This window comes from Chenopodium quinoa, unplaced genomic scaffold, assembly GCF_001683475.1.
Source record: "Chenopodium quinoa cultivar QQ74 unplaced genomic scaffold, ASM168347v1, whole genome shotgun sequence".
Classification (NCBI taxonomy): domain Eukaryota; kingdom Viridiplantae; phylum Streptophyta; class Magnoliopsida; order Caryophyllales; family Amaranthaceae; genus Chenopodium; species Chenopodium quinoa.
In genome coordinates this window covers 2,050,827-2,070,995 of record NW_018743199.1, presented here as the reverse complement: position 1 = coordinate 2,070,995, position 20,169 = coordinate 2,050,827, and the positions used below count along the sequence as shown (strand labels likewise).

Genomic DNA, 20,169 nt, shown 5'->3' with positions numbered 1-20,169 from the left:
CGTTTCCCAAATATTACTAACCAATCATATCTCTAAAGTCATACATATGTATAGTAATATAAACATTTTTCTCAGGTTACCAGTATAGTAGAACCCAGGAAATTTCTACATTTTTAATTTTTTTTTTTTTTTTTTTTTTTAAACCGAGTCATGGCTACGTACATGTTAATCATTTGAGTTTCACATTTTAATAAAAATTAATTAAATTTAGAAAAATGTGTTGAGTAGTTATTTCGAACGTACCAACATTGAAAATTGTGTCACACCGAAAATTTATCATAAACAACAAAAATGTACAAAATAAAATAAAATCAAAGATTGCACTGAGTATGAGATATTAAGGACAATATTTTTGCATGTGATCACATGATTTCATGGGGGCGGTTCCATCACTCCCGGAGTACTTGTATTTGTATGATGTGGTTCCATATCATTGAAACTTAGGATATTACTGTACATTTTTTTTTATATATATAATGTATAATCATATAATGTGCTTGTATTAATTTGTTGATGTTAATTAACTATGTATATAAGGTATGAATCGAATTTTAATTTATTTTTTGCGGATTTTTCTGTGTTTAGGAAATAAAATCATGTTTAATTTGAATTTATAACTTGTCAACATGATCAAGTTTGAGGTTTCTAGAAAGTTTTTAGTTTTGATTTGATTGAATCATTTGGTAATTTTGTTTTGATGTTGCCATGTTATGTGGGAAAGTTCTTCTTTGACTTGGGATTAAAAGATTATTCCGTACAAAGAATTGTAGAGAAAGATATTGAGGAAATTAACTTGCTTTTAAAATTAATTATTTACTTGTATATATATATATATATATATATATATATATATATATATATATATATATATAGAGTGTGGATCATGTAAAAACAAGCCTATAGCTGAAAACATAAAAACGGACAATCAACACCGTAGATTATGACCCATCAAATCTCACGGCTGAGATTAAAACACATATTCTCCCTCAAATCCCTAACTCACCGTCCAAAATTTCCTCTCTCCTCAAACTTGCAAACCTCTTGTCTTTCTCTCTCCTCAAATCCCAAAATTGAACACAAATTGCTGGAAATTGAAGAATTTTTGTTCAAATTTCGCATAAACAACCTAAAATTGCTCAAATCAGGTACGTTTTTTTTTTTCCGATTTTGTTCAAATTTTCATGAAAAACGCATGATGTTCAACTAGATTTTGCGATTTTTCAATTTGATTTTTCCAATTTCAATGCGATTTTTGTGATTTGATTTATGCGATTTTCAGATTTTTAATTTTCGATTTTATTTGGCAATTTTATCAAAATTTTTTCCTGCGATTTTGTTCGATTTCTTGTGCGATTTGCGTGTTTTGTTCATCAATTTTGTTTGATTTCCAGTGCGATTTTGTGACTTTTGCTCATCAATTTTTTCGACTTTTTTTCATCAATTTTGTTCGATTTGTTTGATTTTGCGATTTCCTGTTCGATTTTGTTCGATTTCCTGTTTGATTTCGCTTGGTTTTTGTTCGTTTTCATTTGTGATTTTTGTTCAATGGCAAAAACCTTATGTTCCTGGGTTACTTGATGAAGTGAGAATAGGTCAGAATGTTGTTGTCATTTCTTGTAAATTGAAATTGTGATTATCTGTGGATACTACATTCAGAAATGGAGAGGCAACAATAAAAGCCTTTGTTTCTGTTAGTTTTCTCTTGGAGACCAGCCGCTTGCTGCTCAATTTCAGGAAATTCCTGCAGAGCTTCGGATGTCAGAAGCTGAGAGGGTTGGATGTAGGCACAAGCACTTGATATATATTTTTGTCAAAATAATGAAACCACCTAATTAACAATGCTAATTTGTATTTACTTGTTATATATTCTGGTTTATTGGAAATTGATTGGCTTTATTGCTGTTGGCAGATGAACTTTTGAAATCAACTGTGGCGGACAAAATTCCAAGTGATTTGGAAGGCATGGAAAGTACTCTGGAGAGGTTGCTGGCTTTAATTGAAATGGACCAAAGCAAACCTGATTTAAAATGGATTAACGCAATTCCTATCAACAAGAACACAATAAGTTATGGCCTTTTAATTTGAAGTTGATTAGAAAGTGAAATTAGCCTAACAGCCTTACCAAAAGATGACCATCACCTCAAGTATGACCCCACCTGTATTGGAATTGACCCTACTACTACTGCTTGAAGTTATGCTATGCCTAATAGTGGCAAAAGTTATACAGTTTATAAAGTATATAATGTATGATATTGGTGTTTGATTCACTAATGCCTAGTAATGGCAAAAGTTATACAATTTATAAAGTAAATAATGTATGATATTGGTGTTTGGTTCACTAGTCCTCTTTGGCTCTGGTGGTGGCTTTCAAGATTCTTGAAACCAGAGGTCTAGGGTTCAAGGACTAGTGGAAAACCAGCTACAGAGGAAAGATACTAGATGAGGTATTACAAAACACCTTCCTTTTGATTTTTGATATAATTGTAAATTAGTGGTATGCTGAGTATTACTGTATTGCTTTACTGCCTTTTATTTTGTTGTGCAATTTTAATTTTACAAATAGTATGTCAATTACTAGCATTGCTAGATTGTTACACTGCACGGACATAATTACTTCATAGAAAAATTATCTCAGATTCTATTTCTCACAAAAGAATGAACAAAAATGAGGGTCATTTGGCTTGTTGCTAATCAATCACCCTTTCATTATTTCAGTGCAAGTTCTGTGGCAGGGAGGGTACTATTACAATGATACCAAAATCTGGCCGCTATCTAACAGGTGATGACTGTGAAGCTGGAAAGTTTGTCCGTTTGATGAGCTTTGACTGCCGGGGTTTGGAGCCAGTGGACTACTCCTTTGGTGGTGACAAGGAGGAGTGGGAGAAATTATCTGATGACAAGTAGGAGCATGAGAAATTATCTGATGACAAGGAGCCCGGAGAAGGAGAAGTTATCTGATGATAGTTACCTTACTTTTGTAAATAGTGACATCTATAAAAATGTGGTCAATGTTGTCAAAATTTATAAATTACCTTATTTTTATATATAGTGATCTTCGTTATTTTTATATATAGTGACCTCTGTATAAATGTGGTCAAAATTGATATAGTTACCTTATTTTTGTATATAGTGACCTTTATGTAAATATGGTCAAAATTGATATAGTTACCCTATTTTTGTATATAGTGACCTCTAAGTAAATATTCTAAAAATTGATATAGTTACCCTATTTTTGTATATAGTGACCTCTAAGTAAATATTCTAAAAATTGATATAGTTACCTTATTTTTGTATATAGTGACCTTTATGTAAATATGATCAAAATTGATATAGCTACCCTATTTTTGTATATAGTTACGTTATTTTTATATATAGTGACTCTATGTAAATATCGTCAATTTAGATAAAGTTACCTTATTTTAGCATGTAGTGACCTTTAAAACGTTGCGTTTGTCAAAAAAAAAAAAAAATCTTTAAAACAGTTGAATTGATTATATGTAAGGTCGGAATGATCTTAGGGCTTTAGAACCGTCTGATCTTTTGTGCTAGTAATGAATGGCTAAGATTGCTTGTTTTTAGTTTTCACCATAAGCTCTGTTTTTAGCGGAACCTCCCCGTATATATATATATATATATATATATATATATATATATATATATAAGTCAATCAAGACTATTTCATATTTCCATGGAGTGGGGAGATAATCAAGTGATCAAGGGATATGTAATTTTTGGATTGAAATTTTGCTTAATGACTCTAGAAAGACTTTAAGACTAACGGAAAAAAAAAAGATTATTTGCATAAGGAAAAATTAATTTTAATATTATTGTTCACCTATTGTAGGTGGAGTTAAAATGAGTCAAATTTAACAATATAACACATAATTATATATCTATATATTATTATATTTTATTTGTAAATTTATTAGAATTATTTATCAATGTTTTCAAATTTTGACCATAAAAAGTCAAAACATGTCGTTTTGGGATTGATGGAAGGATTAAGGGTTATGGAGTAATACTAGGGAAGTAGTGATTGTTTGCAAATAGGACTTGTTCACTCATAGGCCTTGCCTTGCCTTGCCTTGCCTCTCTTCTTGGTTTTCTATAAATTTTAGGAGTGAAAGACATTTTTGATTGATTATCCAAAATAATTTATGTGCCATATATTTATTTTTCATACTTTCCCTTCATTTAGACTTCAGGGGATATTAAAATGCAATCAATTGATAAATTCATCTTGCTATCAACAAATAGATTCGAATTCTATCCTTTTGATATCTTTTACATAATGATGATGATTGTTTTCCCCACATAATCATCACATTAAATGTGTGTGCATTCATAAATATCATGTATAATGACAAAAATAATGTCACAAGAAATTGAATAATTGAACGATTAGAATCAACTCAACCATATCAAGATTTACACATGTTCAAAAAAACAAAATTCTACGGAATACAACTTATGATATCTTCCAGTCTTTCACCTTTCAAGAAAAAATTCAAAATAAAAATAAAAATCTAATTTTTAACTGTAAATTCTATCGATGTTATTTTATAATATCCAACTGTTAAAGTTATCTAAAACACTTTCGATTTAATATATCGTTACTTGTGTATAGGATCATCTATTACTTGAAAAACTCTTAAGGTGTTTAATCTCTATCTAAATTTATTCTTTTCAAAGCCTACATAATATGAGTAGATGTTGTACTATTATGTACGAGTATTTTTCAAAAGGTAAAACACGTACTCGTATCATATAAATATAAACCTATGACAATTATGAGTAGTATATTTACAAATCAAATACTCCTCGTCTCGCCCTCAAAAAAAAAAAAAAACTAAAAGTAGTCTTTTTTTTGGAAGATTAAACTTCTAGTTTCCTACTCTTGTAGTTTAGTTAAGGGAGGCAAATTACAAAAAAGTACATTTGTATTGATAGTAACTTGAAGAAGACTTTTTAGTTAAAGCCGTTAAGTCTAGAAGAAATTTAAGAAGTGGGGGAATACAAAGTGAGCTTTCTTTGACGAGTAACATCCGCGTATGTAAATTTCCTAATCTTTGTCTTTTAATTAACTCCAACTTCCTCTCACCAAATATTTAAATTTACAAATCTAAATTAAATTTTAAAAATTCCACGTCATCATAATACCCCACGACTCTTCCTACTCTTGGTCAAATTTCTCAACGCCTTCTTCTTCCCTTTTATTCCCCCTTCTCTATTAAAACCTTCCCACTCTCCATTACACAATTCTCCTCTTCTAATTATTTTTGTCTATCCCCCCCCAAATTATCTATCTTTGTACATACTACGACCTCGGGCTCGGACTCAAACTCGCCTCGAATTATTCGAAAACTTAAAGAAAAGAAAAAAAAAATGAAAAATATGGGGTTTCTTGAGGAGAAATCAATAAGGGTGATTAGAGCAATAAAAACAGTGTTTTTCTTAATTACATTACTAATCTCGTTTTTATTCTTCTCTGCTCCTGTTCTTCTTGCTGTTGCGGATACCATATTACCTTCTGCTTTGTTCTCTGCTTCGTCGCCTTTTCTATCTCCTCAATCGTTGTCCTCCCACCTTGCCAATTACGATTTCAGATACTCGCTTGTTGATATTCCGTTGATCTCCATACTCCGCTCCCTCGTCATCATCTGTAAGTTTCCTTGTTTTTTCGTAAAGTCTTGTATAAGACGGTCTCACATAATATTGCCGTATGGGCTTACACAAGCAATAATGATTTTATTTTTTTTAGGTTTTATTAGACAGAATAATTGTTGAATATAGTATGAAAATTGACGGGGTTGTATGAATTTGGTACAACTGTTTTAGGAATAGGGAATAACTTTATTTATTGCATTATTCGCGATTTTTCTAATGAGTGTTCATGGGTACTTGTTAAGCTAATTCGTTATGTTATTATGGTTCTACAAGATTATTAAGTACTTAATTAACCGGCCAAAACTTGAAATTTGATGGTCACCATTGATTAGATTAGGCAGTTTATATCTTAACCTACCTTAAAGTGCGCTTACATAGCAGAAATGACTAATTAAGGGCTTAATAAGTCCAGCAAACTAGTTGGCTTAATTTGATTATTATTTTATATTAATATATTTTCTGACAGTAGTTGGCCCAATTGTTGTTAGCCGTTTTCATGTGTTTTCTGCATAATTTATTAAAGTTGGTTAATAATGCTCTACATTCTCATAAGTCATAATCCCATATGAAATAAATCTAATTAATTTTGCATTTATTTTATTCTTAATACATATGACAATTCACTTTCTTTGTAACGGTTAAATATACCTATATACCATAAAAACTGTGACAATTAGCGAGTTTAAAAGACTTTGTATGTAATAATGTGTATTTTATGTAACGAACGGGTGATAAGTCTGATAACGTATTAACAATTTTTGTTATGTGTTTAATGTATTGAGAACAACTTGTTTATTGTAATGTATAGGTGTGTATAGCTGTTGTGATGGGCCGAAGTTGTCACGTGGGCCCTACTTGTGGGTGGTAACAATATGTTCGGTACTTTCGTTGGTGTTTGTATCATTAAAAGCCCCGTTCGTATTTGGTGGTGCAAGTGGTGCCGAGAGAGGGTACACTAAAGTCACCGAGGTTGCACTATTCGTATGTTCTTACGTATTGGCGGTTGGACACGTGTTTGTTGCTTATAGGACCAGTTGTCGAGAACGGAAAAAGCTTCTTGTTTACAGGATTGACATTGAAGCTGTAAGTTCCCTCCATCCCTACCTCAATTTAATTGCAAGTTAAAGTTAATTTCATTTCAAGAAATCCCCTTACCCCTTATCCCAAAGTCGATAACAAAAATACAAAACTAAGTAACCCTTTGCTAAATAGGATAAATAATCAATGTCCCACGTTAGCAACCCAATCGAGTAGTTACTAAAACGACACATTTTTTATTTGTTGAATTTACAAAATAATTCGAGTACATAATTTAATACTCCGTAACAATGTTGCAAGATGAATTAATTTGGTTGGTACATGATGAAATTATTATTAGCATGGGATTTAATATTGATTACTGAAAATTGGCAGCTAAAAAGTGTAAGAAATAGGTTTCTGTTTGCTAGGTGGCTTTGATGAGTTGGTAGAATATCATTAAAAAGATGCCAAGCTAATTAGCTATGCACTAATTAATTCCTAATAGCATATCTTTATAAAGAGGATAAACCAATCAAGAGTGGGGTGCTGTACCACTAAAACAGTTGTAATGTCTCAAAGCTAGGAGTTTATGACCTGGAACTTTAATTTTAATAAAGTGGCATAGGAAAACTCTATAGCTGTATGAATGGATTGAAAGACTATTTGACATTTTCAACTTTTAATTACTCTGTAGTCTGTACCCATGTCTTACCATGTACCCGTCTCTCATAATAATTCCCGAGAATATTCGTCAAGTAGTGTTACTACTCGTTTTCATATGAACACTTTATTTAGAAAATGAAAAGAGAAACAGAATAGATTCTAGTACTCGTATAAAATTTGAAATTATTCTAAATAGAAAATTGGGTTTAAATGAGAACAAAAATTTGAAACATAAAAAAAAGTTGTGAAGATCAGATTCGATTAGAGGATGATCATTAATAAGTTATATGTCCTTATAATATAACCACCTAAGCCATGACGATTGAATTAGCCATAGATTAGTCTTAGCTCTTAATTAAGAGATTCTTTGAGCTTGATTGATGGATTATTGCTGTAATTTATTATAATTCGTACTTGGTATTATAAAATAACATGTTGTCCAATATTGACAAATATTAATTTATTGAAAACACCTAGATTTATATTTTGTTGCTGTGGCAAAGAATAATCAAATTTGGGAGCAACTTATAGTAAGCGTTGGGGGGAAGTCTTACCTTAAAATTGACTAGTGCTTTCGCACGAAATTGCTGTGAAATTTTCAACGTAACATTTTTATTCAGTCAAAACCTACCATCTTACCACTAATTATTATACACTAATAATGCTTTTAGTCCAAACAATATTCAAGCACTTTAGGATATTTTGTTTTGTTTTCTAATATAAGATCTTTTTCCTACTCTCGTATACATTTGAGGCTTCATTTTCAAATCCAAACCTACCCTTCCTAAGGAATAAGACCCCCCGAGAGATGATCGATACTTCTAACATAGTGATTGTGTCGTTCGTCTCTACATATGCATACCGGGACAATTTTTTCGTTGATAATTGTGTCGTATTTAGGGAATAAATAGAGTTTTTGTCAGTACACGAGGGTCTTTTAGGAGGAAAGTTTCCAAGTGTAAGGACACCTCTTTCCAACAGAAATTGCTAATTTTGATACAAAGTAATTTAAGTACTTATAGTAATTTAACGTCGTGTTAAATTTAATTTGGTGTTGCTATATGCTTTTCCTAAGTCTAAAAAGTTAAACCTAATTATATTATTCATGTATTGATATGGGGTCCCGCTTAGAGATTTTTTGACAACCTCGCGTAGAGTACGAGTGAGGGGATCACATCACATGCATAAAAATTAAATTAGAAGTTATACGTAATCAAAGAAATACATCAAAATGGTGAAGTACGCATACATGCATGATTATCTAGAGTTATGGAGTGATTAGAGCCACAATATCATAATAAGATCACTTCAATTGTGAATTAGGTGTACTCTTCATGCGTATTAGTTGCTTAATCATGACATGTTTTTTATATATAATATTTAGGTTTGTGTCCTATTCTTTTGATCACTATTTAAAATTTAGCTTATTAATATTATATGTGTAAAGAACTCCATCTAGGCATCCATCGTCATACTTTGAACTTATCTTGAATGAGGTCGTGTATTGACGCCATTTATCAGATATTTGTAAACTTACCCTTGCTATTACAACAAGACTTATTTGGCTAATAATTCTCTCTTTGTTTCAAGATAATAATCGCACATACATTATTAATTTAAATAATACTGATATAGCGACTTTATGTTCTAGATAGGTGATTGGAGGGATAGGTCATGAACTCATAATCACATCGATATGTGAAAAAACACCACTTACTTGCATCATGATGTGTAACAGAATAAATGAATTTAGGGATGGGCGGTTAATTAGGTCCATATGTTGATCATAAATATCTACATCAAATTGGTATTATAGTAATGAAAATTAAATAAAGCAAGAGACCCTTTGGTCTACGGAATATGCAAAGGTAGGGACAACTTATCCATTGATGAAGACATTTATATTGGACGTTTGAGTAAGATTTGTCTATGAATCCACTTGTATTGCTAATTATGGGAAGAAAGAATTAAATGGGTTAATCAAGAAAATTATAAACCTTAAATGACGTAATTCTGATGTTAATATAAGAGAAAAATTGAATGAGTTGTATAAAGTGACAATGAATAAAAGACATTGTCTGTAAGGTTCTCTTTTAATCAGGTTTTGGAATCCTTTCTTAGTCTGAATCATCAAAAATTGACATGTTTTTTTTAATTTTATTGGTAGTATAATTGACATGCTGACAAGTCTTGACATAATTGCTACTTTAACCCTGTTAATTAAGCATGTTTTAGAACTTTTTAGGTAGTATACAGGCCCGTACATTGAAAATTTAACTTCAAGATTAAAGGGTGATTTCGAAATTGTGTATCTTTTTTCGTTGCAGTTAAAAGTCATTTTAGAAAATGTTTGGTTTTTGCAAGAGTGAGATGATCCTTTTGTTCTTTACATCTTACTTTGACTTATAAAGAATCCTTTTAGTCTTACAAAAACCTTGTTTTCAACAGCTTCAACATTTATTTGAAATCTGATTTATTCGTCAATCAAATTGTTGTATGTAGGTTAATTCAGCTTGTAAGAAAGGATTTCCAAGATATGAAAAATTGTTGCATGAAGAAAGGAAGAAGTGAAGCATGTACAAAATTAGAGCATTAAAGATAAATTTCGTATAGTTTCTCATAAAAAAAAAAAAAGGATTTTCGTACATTATTTTAAAGGTAAGATTTCCATGTCCCAACAAATCATATTCTTTTGACAAAAGCTTTGATAACCTATTTGTCTACTTATAAATCCAACAATTGCAACATGATTGCATGTACCTACATATTATAATAACTAACAAATTTTCATTTTCTATATGCAGGATTTTCAGTACCGTACATATAAAATGATGCAATTTCAAGATTTTCGTGAGAAACGTATCCATAACAACATAGGATTGACATACATAAACATCCTTAGAGTCCTTTTAACTTGTGTTTGGTAGTTGAGGAATGAGATTGTACTATCGATTTCATCTCACTTCTTTATTGTATAGTTTTTTTTTCTTTTTTTTTTTCTTTCCATTTGGGGTAGGGAGATGGCGTATGGGAAGTCGTAGGGTGTTTATCAAGGATCAAGATTATGTATATAACTAAAGAGAGAGGAACTATTAGTATGAATATCAGTAGGCAAGCCGAAGGCTCCTACAATTTTCTTTGCCCTCCAAAGGGGTGCATCTAGCTAGTTAAGTAGCAAGTGTGATTTTTTCAAGTTGTTGCTATATAAATTGTAATTATATATGATATATCTATCTTCAACACTTTTACTCCGTTTTATAGTTATACGTGTGATTTGGATGAATTTTAATTATAGTTGTTGTCACTTAACTTAACCATTGTTTATAATTAAACATTACAAGTAAGCTTATGCAAATGAAGATTAAGGTACACATTGAATAGTTCTTGTTGGTTACAAATATCTCAAAGATTTACAACGGATTTTGCTCCTTCCCAATTTTCCATTACTATTTAATAAATCAAATAATTTTCAAGTACAGATAGCGACACAAGATTGATAGATCTATGGCATCAAAGTTTGCATTACTCCGTACTATTTATTAATTCAAATAATTATTGTAAAAAAACATGATTAAGTTTTAATAAAACCAAAAATTCAAATCAAACCGGGCCATGAAGTGACTTGAGTTGCGATTAGTAAACCACAAATTTTTTTATATAGCTGGTCACATTGTGTGGTCAGGGTTACTTATTCTCGGATTACTCAATCGGTCAGGGATTATTCAGTCGGTCAAGGATTATTCAATCGGTCAAGGATTACTCTCACAATAGAAAACGCAGGAAAAACACAGTTAGTGAATACATGAAGAACCTGTTTTTTTCAGCTTATTTTCAGTTCAGTTCAGCTCATTTTCAATAAGTTCAGTTCAGTTTAACTCACTTACGTCAATCAAACAGGCCCGAAATATTGAAAATTCTATTTGAGCTAATTTGGATTATGGATCCACTTCTTTCGTTACCAGTTAATTATAACCCAACAAAAATAGCCCAAATACTAGCAAAAAAGCCCATTTTAAGTATTTCACACTCGTGCACCTCCTCCTCAAACAAGACACTCTCGTCTCTTTCACTATTCTAAAATCTGCAAATATTCTCCCTCCATTTTTTTTTCTCTCTCATATAACCCCCCAAATTAAATCAAAATCTGAATTTCTAGAAAAAATGAGGTTCAATTTCGACATTGCAGAATCAAGCAATGAGAAGAATCAGCAGAAATCGAAAACCCTAGCTCTCTCTTCATCTCCTTCTTCTTCAACTCCCACTGATAAGCAGCTTCAATGGCTTCCACTTCAGGATCATCCCGTCTTCTCCTCCTTCGCCGCCTTCGGCGGCGGCGTAAGTTCGCCGGAGAATCGGTTTGCGATGAATCTAATGGCTTGGGATGGATCTTCTAGAATCTACTACTGGGATTCCGAGAAGGATTGTCTTCATCGTTTGTCTGTTCGTTTGGGTGAACCTGAACCTACTTCTGTTGCTGCTGCTTCTCCTTCTAAGGTTTGATTTCTCTTTCTCTGTTTCCCTAATTGAATTGTGTTTGTGTTTAATTTTGGAATTTTTGTTGTTGATGTTTTGGAATTGTCAGGGTTTAGGGTTTATAGAGTTAGGGGGTATAATGTATTGATTTGAAGTTCATTTGAGCTGATTAATTTCATAGGTTTTATTAATATAGATAAAATTTATTCTCTCGTAACTTTTGCTCTTGTTTGATGTTTGTTCTTGATTACTAGTTTAATAAAGCTGATTGAACTACTCAGGTTAGCATTCTTAGCAATTACGAGTTTTAACTGACTTCTGCAAACAAAGTTAGCTGCACTTTAGCCAACTATTAATATAATGCAGTACATTAGGCAGGTAGATATGCTATTAGGGTAATCTCGGGTTATGGGGGGGGGGGGGGGAGCGCGGTGATGGTGTATTGGAAATTGTCAGGAAAGGCAGTTTGTCGCTGCAAGTACCATTCAAGTTAAATTGCCTAGCTTCTAGTCTTCCCCTTGCCCTGGGGGATGATGCTTGCCGGATTAGTTACTACCTTCACTATGTTTTCCTGGTGGGTGAAAATCTTGCCTTGAATTTGTCATCTAAGTGGTAAAAAAAAACTGCCAATTCCGGTCAACAAAGAAGAATTTTATTATGCATCTTGATGAGAGAACTTAATGTCATAAAGCCATCCCGGCGACTGGGAATAAATGAGTTGTAATTACTATTAAAGTGTAGCTTTCAAAGGAGATTTTATGTGCATTTGTAGTCTATATCCTCATTTTTTTGTGTGATTGCTTAGTTTGGCCATAGAAATATCTACTTACATAATCATTGGCCAACACTAAAGGAAATACTTAAGTTGGAAATAAGAGTTATATATCAAGTTTCTATGTTAAAGTAGAAGATAGTTGAAAAGGTTTATATCGTGCCCTGATATTTGGTACTCATTATTTTGATTAATTCAAGTCCATGCTTGTCAAATCAAACTTTTCCATGTGTATGTTTTTTTTATTCCTCTTGCATTAGTCTTGTGTTTTAAAAATAATTTTTAGGGTGCCTTTTGTCTCTTGGATAAATATCTTTGGCTATACTTATTGATGATTCCATACTTGTCATAGGTGCTGCAAACAGATATTGAACTTGACTATCATGTTACCAAAATCTCAATTAATAGAAATGGGTCAGCATTGCTTCTTGCTGGTTCAGATTGCATATGTGTCATGTATCTTTATGGATGTACTTCCGCAAAGGATGGTTCGAGTATTTGCAGGTATGCCTTATACATAAATGTTATTGCTAACAAAATATAGAGCATATGACATGTGTTTTAACTTTGTATGCTCTGGAGCCTTTCATGCCATTAGTTTTTTTTCCAGAATTTTCTTGATGCTTTAGGATTTGAAGCATCTCAGGTAATTGGGATGCTTCATGTTTTTCTTCTTTGTTCCCTTAATTGGGCAGGCCTGGCAAAATGGAACTTATCAATTTATTGTTTTTTTTTTTTTTTTTTTTCTTATCGTCAGCCGCTATGATCTCTTACTGACATTAATAGAGTTATTGTGGTTACAATGATCTCATGATCATGCAATTTTGCTGAAATTTAAATGTTTCGAAGGCCTTTATTCAACTAGAAATAAATTCTCGACTTCATGTTGCTCTTAAAATCTAAAGTGCAAGGTACCAGAAAGGTATTAGGGGGTGAATGCGGGTGGTGGGTTCTAAGACGGTTGAGTTGAGAGTTGGTAATCCTGAATGCTAATGCAATAATGGAAGCACAAAGGAAAAAGAGACTGAGATAAGCTAGATTTGAAAGATGGAGTTCTTTGCTCTTTCTTTCCTTAATGCAATGCCTGCTGTGGTTTCTAAAAGTGAGAGGTGTTTAGTGCTTTTTCTGGAAGTTTTAAATGGGTAGCATTTAAAACTTTATGTAATAAACACTGAAAAGTTGCCTGAATATTTGTAGGAAATTAGTGGTATTCTGCCTAATATAACATTTTTGCCTCTTGCTGGGCATTCACAATTTATTGCTTATTCACAATCTAATTCTTGTTTATGCAGGACTGTCCCTGTTGGTTCTGAAGTTTATGATAAATGTAATAGTGCTATCCGCATATTGCAAGTGGTATGGCATCCTTATAGTGATACACATATTGCAGTTCTTTCTTCTGATTCAGTTTTCAGGTAAAATAACCCCCCTCCCTTCCATTTTTTTTAATAATTTTTTTATTATTATGAATATTATGAACAACAATCGACAAAGGGGATTTATCATTGTATTCTTGTATAGAATATATTATTGTGGTTGATGTTTTGGTGTGTTAATTGCTTTGTACCCTGCTCATTCCTGAACATTATAATATAGATTCTGTTTACATTGTAGTATATAGATTCTGTTTTTGGATAAAAATTAATGTGAGAATTTGCCTTCTAATTTTTTTTGAAGCAACTGTCTGTTAAGAAACTTTGTTTAATACAACACCAATTAATGGTACTCATGACTTTTTGAATGTTAAACATATGACCCATAAAATATATTTCTTTCCATTACTCGCATATGGGCTTGATTTTGGGAGTCACAGATGTCACAGTTTAAGTTAAGCTCAAGAAATCGAACTAATTGTGTTAACACCTTAATGGTAATTTTTTTTCAAGATTGTGGTTTATGAAGTATATTTTTTGAACAATTCAAATTGTGGTATATAAACGTAGCTCTTCTTTTTTGTCTATGTTGTTTCATGTTGATGCCACTATGACTAATTGCCTTTGGTTTCCTTTTGTAGAATATTTGATTTGTCATCTGCCCTTGATCAGCCAGAGCAGGAGTACTATTTGCAGCCTTTAGAGCCAGGTAGATCCCGGCATGCATCATCAATTTGCCCTGTTGATTTCTCCTTTGGGCGTGATCACTTATGGGACAGATTTAGTGTGAGTTCTGATGGATCTTATCAATTAGATTCTATTGAAATTTTAACTTGTTTCAAAGTTTATTAATCAAAGACCGTTTGTATATGTTATGCTCTTTGTTGGTTCTAGATGAGGGCTCATAAAGTCTAGTATCACCCAGAAACTTGTCCTTTTACATGCTTACTGTTTATCTGACACAGCTTCACACAAAAGTTCCATGTTTAATATGTCATGTACTTAGAAGTTTGATGTAAAAAATGGTTGCAGAGAGCTAATCTCTAAGTGATTGCTGTTTATTTTTATTTGCTACTTATGTCTCCTCCTTGCCATTTTGTAGGTTTTTGTTTTGTTTAGTGATGGCTCTGTTTACATTCTCTGCCCAGTGGCCCCATTTGGAAGGTACATTTTCTACACAGTAGTTGTACTTGTAGTACATTCTGTGAAATTGTCTTCTAAAACTTTGTTAGATATGGATCAATTTATTGATATCGTTGCTCAAACTGGATTGGCCTATCAAATGATGTTGATTTACTATTGAAATTCGAAGAGTTTGCTAAATACTAGCTAGATTTGGTGAAATAAAATCGTTCACTATTATTTCTGATTGATCTGTATCAGGTCCGAATCTGACCTGAAACCAGATAACTCAAACTGATATTGACCCACAATGTGAACTAACGTAGCTGAAAATCTGTATGGCCAGTTTGATTGTGTTTTCATCATAAGCTATTGATTATAGAAGTGTCGATATCATCCACTAATTTTGAACAAATTCGAATTATTCTGTACAATACCTGATTGGAAAGATCCATTTGGGAAGATAATAGCTTTTCTGCTTTGTCTAATATGCTTTTCCCTATCTCTCATAATTTTTAAAGGTTAGCAACGGGTTGGATATCAGAGAATAGTACTTTTTAATAGGATTATGCCTAGATTGTCTCAGCATCTTTTTCGTACTATCGTACCATTGTTATTTACCTCAACCCCCACCCCAAAAAAATGATTAGACAAATGACATTGGAAAGAACGTTTTTTTGGTTTTAATAACCAAAAATACAAAATTATCACGCGTTACTTAAATATTTTCAACCAAACTTTTTTCTCCACTCACTTGCCTCCCTATGTTGACCTCCCTTTCCAAAGATTGTCTCTGTACAACCCTTTGGCCTCCACTCTTTTCTTTATGAAGATAGTTCCTGTTAAAACTTTTGAGGATAGCTTCTCAAAATGGTCATAGTTTCTGATTATTATTGGCTATTTTGGGGTTTTGCAATTTTGGATCACGCTTTATACAAAAGGGAAAAGTGTGATTTATGAATTCAGACTTCTGCATTCGGTATCAGTGTTTTGTCATGTATATTTATGATCCTTGAGCATGGTTAGTGAATTATTTGTTTATTTATTTTTTTTTTGACAGTGTATTCATGTGGGAATCAATAGTAGAAATTTACAGTGATGCCCAAACTTTTGGTCAGAAATCTACCAACTCATCAGCTATTAGCAATTCAAGTCTGGCTATATCTTGGTTAGAAGCAACATTTCCTGAACTAGACCAAGGAAAGGGAGCAGCTAGTAACATCACAGCTGTGAAAGCTTGTCCTTATGTGGTGATAGATGCGTCACTTTCATTGCAGGTATATTCCTTAATTGTTGTAATTTATTTCAGGTTTGCCTTTTCTTCAGTTGCTTAAGTGCATGCTGATGGGAAATACCACGTAATTGAATTGAATTGAAGCATATGTTTTGAATGCATACCACGTAATTCAGGACAACTCTCAGTTTACGTGTTTGTAATTCAACACAGGTTCTAGATTAGTTGTAGGCTTGCTTCGGTACCTGTATTGTTGTCTCAATGAATGAGTGGATCTGACACTTGGTTTTTCCTTGTTGAATTAGAAATTGGGTTTGACTTCTGATCCCCACTAATTCCAGTGTGTGTTTTTTCCTTTTGGGGTGGGCTAAAGCTCTATTTTATCTAGCCCATCTGTGAATGATGTTTGACTTAATGTTATGAATATTTTGCTGTTCCTCTAATCAATGAGCTTTTATTTTGGGAATTTTTTTCATCTGTCAGGGTCTCAGCTATCCCTTCACTATCAGTTATTGTATTTTTTGTTGTTATTCCTATTTTTTCTAAGCAATGTACCCCTTTACCATCAACCACAATATGTCATGCCTATTTTCTTTGAACCTTGTACCCCTGTACTTTTTACAATTTCATTGTGTAGCTTCTAACTAAGCAATGTACCCCTTTACCATCAACCACAATATGTCATGCCTATCTTCTTTGAACCTTGTACCCTGTACTTTACTTTTTTGTTTTTTTTTTGAAATCATCATTCTCTCAACTCTCAGTGATTTTTTCTGATAATCACAGGGGTGCAGAGTTTATAGGCTTACTCATGGGGTTACTATTACTTGATAGCACAAATGCTTTTGCTACAAAGATAAGAACTAACTTTGTTTGGTGGGAATGGAGCTTCTGTAAATCTGTTTATTATTTTGTTGTCTAATGTCACTTTTGCTTTATGTTGGGTGGATTGAGAACACCATGCTGGTAAACTAGGCTGTAATTGGCTCTATATGAAGATTGAAACTAGTCATGCAATCAGTGTTTTTGTTACATTATAAGCACTTTATTCGATTATCTAACTCCAGAAATGAATGATGTATCTAGCATACTTGGAACAGTAATTTTTATGAAGTATTACTTTTCCAGGGCCCTCTTCGTAAAGTTTGTCATGGTGAGGAAGATGATCCTGGATTTCGTGGAGCAGAATGTGGTGGCCGTGCTGTGAGCTTTCTTTACAACTCTGTCGGCAAGGACTCGATCTTAGTGACTGCATGGAGTGGTGGACAGTTACAAATTGATGCTCTTGCTGATGAAATTCAACCCCTTTGGCAAACTGGGAATCCGCCTCATCTCTCATTTGATTCCCATGATCGTATACGTGGGTTTGCAATGATATGTGAATCAATTGCAGATCAGTTTTCTGTTGTAAGGCTTGACCAGCCACTTGATTATTGTGATTGGTCTGGTCATCCACCTCCTCTTTTAAGATTGGCTATTGTAGATTTGGCCCTGCCTAAAATCAAGGATAGCGACTCTCTAATTTCTATGTTTATTGATCCTCTTATCTCTGAGAGAATATACTGCCTTCATGATGGAGGTGTAGATTCTATAGTGTTGCACTTTCTACCATTTACGCATCAGACCTGTGGGAAGGATGAAATGATGAAAACTCCATCTGTACATCCAGTTGTAAATACATATGAGGGTTCAACAGGCACTTCCTCTTCTCTTTGTGGTTTTGTGGTTCTATCTGATTCATTTGGCTACTCGTGGATTGCTGGAGTCACTTCTACTCGAGAATGTATTGTGCTAGAGATGAAAACATGGGATATATTGCTTCCTAAGTTTACAGACACAGAGAAGAGACCTGCCAAGTCAGAAGAAGCAAGAGAAAGGATTACTCCAGACATTATAAGTAGAGAACTCCTTGCTGGCCCTCAGATGGTTATTGTTCCACAAGGATCTAATTTGCGAACAGTTGCTGCTGATTCTATAGAAGGACGTTCAGCCCTGCATCAGTATTTCAAGCTTTTCCATGAAAACTACGTGGAATATGCGCATAAGGTAATGAAAGTATATTAATGTATGTGAGCATTACTTGGGACCTAAACCAGTTGAATTAATATTACTTGGCCTTGTTGCTCTTGTTTTTGAATACTCTGGTATGCCTGTGACGAATTTATTATTCTGATCTGTTCAATTTAAAGGGGTTTGAGATAGTATTGTTGACTTTTTGTGGCATTGGCTATAATCCCCGAAGATAAAGCAAGGGAAGTAGTATGACACAAGTTTACAGAGTAATAATTTTTGTGATTTCAAATCTACTGGGTATCTGAGTTGATGTTGCTTATGTGGGCTCTGTATATTATATTTATCTTATAGAATTGCTTCTTTTTTTTTTCTTAGGTGTATTTTGAACTCAAGCATCATGGGCCTCATCTGAATAAAATAATTCATAACCTGCATGCACGATTAAGTGAAGCTAAGCAGAGGCTTGTGAATGTTGAGAGTAAACAGCCAGAACTGGATGAAAGGATCAGTCGTGCAATTGAGCGCCATGAATTTCTGGAAACCCGCTTGCAAAACTTGAGAAAGTTCCCTGGAATTCATAAGAAGCCATTGACCAGAGCTGAGCGTGAGTTCAAGTCAGAACTAGGTACGGATCTTATTTACGGCTAGTTTTGTTTGTTGGTTATTAGCAATGTTTATGATTACAGCTACTGCATGCCCACATCCGTAGTAAAATACAAGCTTACCACTATATGTACAAGGGATATATAGTAAAATATTTAGGTCCCCAAATTTGCTTGTGGCAACCCTCCAGTCACTTGGAGAATCTAATGAGACTGAGTAAGAGAAGCAATTTGTTCGTTGTCTGTATTTTAACAGTTTGCATTTTTAATAATCCTTGTCAATTTAGTGAAGGGCTAATATACATTTGGCTACTTTTGCAGACAGCTTTACAACTGTTGAGCTGGATGCTTTGCAGTCCTCTGTTGAAGCATTGAATGGGAGGTTGAGAAGGTACACCCAAACTCTCAAGGGGAAGATGAAGCCCAACTTCCAGAGGATCCCCTCCAAAAAGAAGGGCTTGGTACAAGAGTCCCAGCTAGACCAATTAAAGTCCTCACTCGAGAAACTCTCTCTAGTAAACAGCGAGAATTCAAAGAAAGTAAAACTGGTAGAATCTGCATTGAAGGATTGGGAAGATGAAACTTCTAAATGAGGTTATGGTACCTGGTGATGATTAACGATATGGATGTGGCTATTGGTGTTTTGTGAATTAATTCATGTAGAGAAGCTGTCACAAGCTCCTTGCTTAGCAGTTTGATTGAACAGCTTTCAGATGTTTTGTCCAGCAGATGCCAATGGAAAGATGTTTCTGCTACCCTGAAATGCCAGCGTGCCACTCGTCACTTGGTGGTTGATTGAACAGCTTTCAGATGTTTGGTCTTGCGGATGCCAATGGAAAGATGCTTGTGCAACGTTTAAATTCCTTGTAATTGGTGGTGCAGTTGAGGCATAGAGGAACTATGTTGTTCCTATGATATAGATTTTAACAAGTGCTAACGTAGTAACATGGATGGGAAAGTTTCGGCTGTTCTGCTTTGTTGTAAATTGGGTATTTAGGGTTCCATGGAGGAATCGATGTCATATGATACTAGTATTTAACTAGTAGAAAAAGTAGGAACTTATAGCTGTAACATTTTCGGTCTTGAGCATCCTAGTTACATTTTTTTTGACATCTGCTCATGTAGAAGTATCATTTTTCTGGTAAAATATTCAGGAATCCTTGTATCAATTTAATTCTGATGATGAAAAGAAAAGTATTCAGATTTTCTTACTATAGAAACATCAATTAT

The 20,169-nt window shown here is 33.4% G+C and overlaps 2 protein-coding genes and 1 long non-coding RNA gene across 4 annotated transcripts; all 3 read left to right on the top strand.

Moving 5' to 3' along the window:
- The first annotated feature begins 899 nt into the window (after positions 1-899).
- Positions 900-2,021, top strand: LOC110733435. The gene is made up of 3 exons (XR_002513633.1): positions 900-1,145; positions 1,657-1,780; positions 1,910-2,021. It is a non-coding gene; the product is annotated as an uncharacterized LOC110733435 (long non-coding RNA).
- A 3,029-nt stretch (positions 2,022-5,050) lies between these two features.
- On the top strand, positions 5,051-10,631 carry LOC110733433. 2 transcript variants are annotated; one of them, XM_021913484.1, is made up of 4 exons: positions 5,068-5,662; positions 6,476-6,750; positions 9,853-10,008; positions 10,155-10,190. In XM_021913484.1, exons 1-3 carry the CDS (start codon positions 5,386-5,388, stop codon positions 9,919-9,921), a joined length of 621 nt encoding a protein of 206 aa, XP_021769176.1. In that variant the 5' UTR covers positions 5,068-5,385; the 3' UTR covers positions 9,922-10,008; positions 10,155-10,190. The 2 variants fall into 2 exon arrangements, with proteins under 2 accessions (XP_021769175.1, XP_021769176.1); XM_021913483.1 differs by lacking the exon at positions 9,853-10,008 and having other exon boundaries at positions 5,051-5,662; positions 10,155-10,631.
- A 760-nt stretch (positions 10,632-11,391) lies between these two features.
- Positions 11,392-20,166, top strand: LOC110733432 (nuclear pore complex protein NUP88-like). Its single transcript, XM_021913482.1, has 9 exons — positions 11,392-11,844; positions 12,948-13,099; positions 13,888-14,010; positions 14,610-14,754; positions 15,071-15,132; positions 16,151-16,367; positions 17,453-18,370; positions 18,713-18,962; positions 19,261-20,166. The coding sequence occupies exons 1-9, from the start codon at positions 11,512-11,514 to the stop codon at positions 19,530-19,532; spliced, it is 2,472 nt and encodes an 823-aa protein (XP_021769174.1). The 5' UTR covers positions 11,392-11,511; the 3' UTR covers positions 19,533-20,166.
- Positions 20,167-20,169: the final 3 nt, after the last annotated feature.

Coding starts and splice junctions, on each gene's coding strand:
- LOC110733432 (XM_021913482.1), top strand. CDS start 11,512: ATGAGGTTCAATTTCGACATTGCAGAATCAAGCAATGAGAAGAATCAG. Junction 13,100..13,887: donor GATGGTTCGAGTATTTGCAG/GTATGCCTTATA, acceptor TTGTTTATGCAG/GACTGTCCCTGTTGGTTCTG. Junction 16,368..17,452: donor ATGCGTCACTTTCATTGCAG/GTATATTCCTTA, acceptor TTACTTTTCCAG/GGCCCTCTTCGTAAAGTTTG.
- LOC110733433 (XM_021913483.1), top strand. CDS start 5,386: ATGAAAAATATGGGGTTTCTTGAGGAGAAATCAATAAGGGTGATTAGA. Junction 5,663..6,475: donor CCGCTCCCTCGTCATCATCT/GTAAGTTTCCTT, acceptor TGTAATGTATAG/GTGTGTATAGCTGTTGTGAT. Junction 6,751..10,154: donor ACAGGATTGACATTGAAGCT/GTAAGTTCCCTC, acceptor TTCTATATGCAG/GATTTTCAGTACCGTACATA.